The 6,000-nt window shown below is 44.5% G+C and overlaps 1 protein-coding gene across 1 annotated transcript in view; it reads left to right on the top strand.

Annotated features, from left to right (window-relative positions):
• Nucleotides 1-1,861: 1,861 nt before the first annotated feature.
• The window catches only part of HGFAC (HGF activator), a 283,953-nt gene continuing 279,814 nt past the window's right edge, over nt 1,862-6,000 (top strand). Inside the window, exon 1 of the mRNA XM_063924262.1 lies at nt 1,862-2,073. Within this exon, the coding sequence (XP_063780332.1) occupies nt 2,002-2,073 (72 nt within the window). The 5' untranslated portion in view covers nt 1,862-2,001. The remainder of the gene's footprint in view (nt 2,074-6,000) is intronic.

Here is a 6,000-nt window from a genome sequence, read left to right as displayed (position 1 = left end):
TTACAATCTTATAGGACTATTTCAAAACCATGTGATCCCTCTCATTCTAAAAGGAAAAATCTAAAACCATCCTGGACTGCCAAAACTACAGTATTTGGTAGGATTAGGTTCAAACATCTCCAGTTTTGCCTAATCTGGCTGGAGGACATAAGTCTTGTGTATGATTCAGATACAATTATACAACTACTGCAGTGCTTTGTGGTTTGTTTTCTCCTGGCAACAGTCCCATGAAACAATGATATTCTTCAGATCTCTCTGATGGTAGAGCCGTGAACTTACTATTTACCATGTTGATAGAGGCCTGTAGATCCCTGGTTGTAGCATTTAGGTTCTGGGAAATTACTACAATTTAGTTTGAACTTTGAGTGACTATGATAAGACCTTACTGCTGGGATGGCTAGCAACAGATTAAGTGTTAACTAACTATAAATACTGTGTGTACATAATAGTGTGAGTGAGGCAGCATTTCAGAGAGATTGTGCAAGAGACACCCCAAGGAAGGGTCAACCAATGGGCATTTCTAGTTCCACCACAATAGTACTGCTCACAGCCTGCCGCCATAGGGGGGGGGGGGGTATGCAAGCCGGATTATCAATGGGGCGGATGGAGCGCCAGCACAAGCAATAGTGGGCCTTAAAGCCACGCCTATAGCAGTGTATAGTGTTTTGAGCGTAGTCTCAGTCTTGCGGTCAGCCAGCTCCTTTAAGGCAGTTGAGCCAGGGACAGGTAAAACCACCTTTTTTGACAACCTAGATACAGAAGCATCTACTATAGGTGGGTTTTCCCACTTCTTCCTGTCCTCTTCAGGGAAAGGGAAAGCAATGAGAATTCTTTTAGGGATCTAGAATTTTTTCTCTAGGTTTTCCTTGCGGGATCGGTGACGAGCTATTCCCACTCTATGGGTGTCGTGGACACCCACGAGTGTGAATAGACCCTGTCGGTCAGCATTCCGACTGACGGAATTTTTAGCAACCGGGTTCCCGGTGTCGGCATGCTGACCGCCGGATCCCGAGCGTTGGTAACATAATTGCATCTATTTATAGGCCCATTATGACATATAGGGGGATGTACTAAGCAGTGATAAAAGTGGAGAAGTGAACCAGTGGAGAAGTCGCCCATGGCAACCAATCATCATTGATGTAACATTTATAATTTACATACTATAAAAGTATACAGAGCAGCTGATTGGTTGCCATGGGCAACATCTCCACTGGCTCACTTCTCCACTCTTATCACTACTTAGTACATGTCCCCCATAGTTTCTGTTTACTTGTGGGTCTTTGAAGATGGATAAACAATACACATGCCTAATACACATACATCTGTGATTTATAGCTGCTCACACACAAAGCTATTCTCACAGACAATTTATTACTTTATGGTTCCAAAACAGCGGCCAATCCCAATCAACAATTCATGTGGCTCAATTATCATGATGTGACAGTGTGGTCAGTGTACACCATCATTAGTGTACGCAGATGTATGATCTGGCCCTATGGATCCCGTGTGTCTCTGGACACTCCTCACATTACATACGAACTTTGATGAGTAAATAAAAGCCATAAAAATGTGACTTTATCCAGAAGAGCTTACAATCTTATTTGTTAGAAACAAAGACTTAAAATGGAAGTGACCAAATGATTAATATACACTGGCCAGAAAAACGGCTATATTTGCACATTTGCAGCTTACAGCGGATATATAGACTACATGGTATCCTTAATATGTGCACTGTATATTCTTCTACTGTCTATTTCTACTCTTCTGTAAAAATGCAATAATTACAGGCAAACCCTATATTACTTGCAGAATTCACTAGTAAGATCAATGTCCATTTCTCAGATGACCCCTCTTGTGTTGAGAGAGGCTGGGGCAGCAGGACAGGAAATCACTGCTGCTTGCAAAACATCAAGATGACCATTTGGCCATCAGCATTTTATTTACTTAAGCTCAACCCTACAGCAAACATTATCTATCACACATAGGCAGCAAGCGTACAGCATGGAGGCTCTCCGTCCTCTTACTTGTGCTCTACTTCTCTGCTTTTATATATCCCAAAGCTCCGCAGCATTGGTGAGTACTCTGCCTTCATTTATTTTGTGTGTGCGTGATACCAGGGTGAGTAATAGTAAAGACGTGTATACTGTACTTGTGTGTCTATAGAATATAGATTTGTTTCATGACCTGCATGGTGTATTCACAAGTACGTGTCACATTTTAGCAAATTTAAACATTTTACTACCCAAAGTTACTAATCAGAAAATACGATGAGTCTATAGATTACCGAACTTATATGTAGATTTCAATTGAAATGATTTTCCGGTTTCTCTGGAGATACCCAGAACGGTAAGATTAGCATACAACAAGGGCCTTGTTTAGATAGCACAACAGTAATACTCTGGGATTGCAACAGTCATTAAATTCTACTTTGCATGTTTCAGTACTAATACTGCCTACTGCTGCCGTTCCGGCCTTAAATGAATCATGACAGTGAAGGGACGTGTTACTTTTGTGTGTTAAGGTTTTTTACTTATTTATTATTTATTACCAGTTATTTATATAGCGCAGACATATTCCGCAGCGCTTTACAGAGAATATTTGTCCATTCACATCAATCCCTGCCCCAGTGAAGCTTACAATCTATGGGGGTCATTCCGAGTTGATAGCTAGCTGCCATTGTTTGCAGCGCAGCGATCAGGCTAAAAATCGGCATTACTGCGCATGCGTATGCACCACAATGCGCACGCACGACGTACGGGCACAAAGACATTTGTTGTTTTGCACAGGTTCTAACAAAGTATTCAGTCGCACTGACGGCCGCAAGAAGATTGACAGGAAGGGGGCGTTTCTGGGTGTCAACTGACCGTTTTCAGGGAGTGTTTGCAAAAATGCAGGCGTGGCTGGGCGTTCGATGGGCGGGTGTATGACGTCAAATCCGGACACGAATAGGCTGTAGTGATCGCAAGCGCTGAGTAGGTTCAGAGCTACTCAGAAACTGCACAAACTTTTTTTGCAGAGCTCGGCTGCACATGCGTTCGCACTTCTGTTAAGCTAAAATACACTCCCCAGTGGGTGGCGGCAAAAGCATTTTCAACTCGGAATGAGGGCCTATATTCCCTACCACGGATACACGCACACACATTCACGCTAGGGTTAATATTATTGGGATCCGATTAACCCACCAGTATATTTTTGGATTGTGGAAGGAAATCGGAGTACCCAGAGGAAACCCACGCAAGTACGGGGAGTATATACAAACTCCACACAGTTAGGGCCATGGTGGGAGTCGAACCCATGACGCAGTTTAGGACCTTTCACGTACGCATACGGGCGTACACGCATGTGCAGATGTGCAGAAATCGCTTCACAACGAATTTTGCACATCAGTGTCAGGGTCTGAATTGGACCTTTAGTCGCGCAGAAGGCAGCCGCACCTGGTTCTTTCAGTATATTGCGCATGAGTTGTGGTCTGCATGCACATCATTGTAGAGTAGAGCGGTAAGCCTGCAGACAAACCGGGAAGTGGACGGAGCAAATGGGAGAGGTGACCGGGCAGGATGGGCATGGGGAAGCCTACAGACAAGTCGGGGGAGGGGACAGAGAGCTACAGCACTGTCCGCTCCGCTGCTATGTGTAATGGCAGCACTATGCCTAGCAGAGAAGTAGCTGGGCACTGCAGATAGTGGTGGTCAGACTTACTAGTGCGGTATGGCCTGGCACAGCAGGTGTTGCTGGCAGTTCTGCGCCCACAGGGCTTATGTGCTGTGTGCCAGGCACCGCTGGCACACACCTAGTTATGGCCCTGATCATTGCTCTTAGAGATGTGCGCGGACCCCATGTTTTGGCTTTGGTTCTAATTCATTATCGTGTTTTGGCAAAACCACCAAGTGTTTTGGTTTGAATTCAGTTTTTGAATCTCACCCTAAGGGTCTCTATGGGACACTCACGAGTGGGAATAGTCCCTGCTAGTCGGCATGCAGACTTTTGAGATTTAGAGGGGGGCAGGATGTAGCCGTCGGTATAACTACATCCCAAAATTCCAATGTTCTAGCTAATGATTGGAAAGAGACAGGCAGCTGATGGGGGTCACAGTGATGCAGGGAATGCTGTTAGTGTGCTGCATGCCTAATTACACAAGTTAGTTTTTTTAAAATCAACAAAATAACACTTTTCTTTATGTATGTGCAGTATGTTGTCATGTGTACGCTCATTTGAGCAGTGTTGTTATTACTATTGTAAGTAACGTTACTTTAATATTTTACATGTATGTATTGTGTTTACACCATGACCCTTAATGCCTGCCTAACATTGGGCCTAATTCAGACCTGACCGCTCGCCAGCTGTTTTTTGCAGTCCTGCATACTCATAGTCGCTGCCCACAGGGGAGTGTATTTAGCTGTGCAAGTTTGCGATCGCATGTGCAGCTGAGCGGTACAAAAAGATCTTTTGCAGTTTCTGAGTAGCCCAGAACTTACTCAGCCGCTGCGATCACTTCAGCCTGTCCAGGACTGGAATTGACGTCAGACACCCACCCTGCAAAAGCCTGGACATGTCTGCGTTTTTCCAACCACTCCCTGAAAACAGTCAGTTGCCACCCACAAACGCCCTCTTCCTGTCAATCTCCTTGCGATCGGCTGTGTAAATGGATTCTTCGTAAAACCCATCATACAGCAACGAACTGCTTTGCGCGCCTGCGCATTGCGGTGCATATGCATTCGCAGTTCTGACCTGATCGCAGTGCAGCGAAAAAAGCTAGCGTGCGATCAGGTCTGAATTACCCCCTTTATTCTGACAGAATAGAACAAGAAACAAACCGTCCCAGTTTTGTGCTGACGTCGATGTATAAGAGATGCGTTTATTTTCCTAATGTTAAGTGAATGTATGCAATGCTGTGTTTGTAGCTATGCGTGCAATGGGAGTGGGCTAGTTTGTGATGGGGTTGTATGATTCCAGATGCGATTGTGGATTTGGCTAGAGGTCTTTGCAGATTTGCAGTCAGATTTGCGAAGTGTGCGTTCAGTCGCAATTGCAATCGGTGCTCAGTTTGGATCGGATTTCTCAGAAGATCCGACGGGGTTTTAGTTAGGTTCAGATCGACAAAATTTGGATGGATTCGGATTTCTGGAGAACCGAACTGAACCGCACATCTCTAATAGCTACATTAGGATCAATTCATACACATTTGGGTTCTTCCCTGAAGGCCGTTAAATGGCCATTTCCGTGTGAACACCGCAGCCTGGCGAGCGCAGCGAGCCCGCAAGGGGCTCATTTGCGCTCGCCACGCTGCCGGTATGCCGGCGCCGGTATGCTGGTCGCCGGGAGCCAGGCCGCTGGCATACCGTACTACACCCCCCTGACCCTGCCCATTTCTGACACTCAGACATTATAAGGACATGGGTTCAGTTATGACTCTGCCAATTAGACTTGTCACCAATATTGTTCTGTATATTAGACTTGGCATCAGTTATTGCTCTGCCTATAAGATTTTGGAATTACGTATGGTTCTGCGTATATTGGCTTCAGTTATTGCTCTGCACACTAAACTCGACAACAATATTGTTCTATTTTCTATACCTGATACTGGATATATATCTGCATATTAGACTTGTCTTTAGTTTCGGCTCTGCATATTAGACTTGCCTTTAGTTTCGGCTCTGCATATTAGACTTGCCTTTAGTTTTGGCTCAGCATATTAGACTTGCCTTTAGTTTCGGTTCTGCATATTAGACTTGTCTTTAGTTTCAGCTCTACATATTACAATTGCCTTTAGTTTCGGCTCTGCATATTAGACTTGACACCAGTACTGTTCTGCTTGTTAGACCTGGCACCAAATATGGCTCTGCATATTAAACTTGACATCACATATGGCTCTGCATAATAGACTTGCCTTTAGTTTCGGCTCTGCAAATTAGATTTGTCTTTAGTTTTGGCTCTGCATATTAAACTTGTCTTTAGTTTTGGCTGTGCATATTAAACTTGTCTTTAGTTTCAGCACTGCAT

Source organism: Pseudophryne corroboree, chromosome 1, assembly GCF_028390025.1.
Source record: "Pseudophryne corroboree isolate aPseCor3 chromosome 1, aPseCor3.hap2, whole genome shotgun sequence".
Lineage (NCBI taxonomy): Eukaryota > Metazoa > Chordata > Amphibia > Anura > Myobatrachidae > Pseudophryne > Pseudophryne corroboree.
Note: the sequence above shows the minus strand (reverse complement) of the source record. Positions and strands in the feature narration are given on the sequence as shown.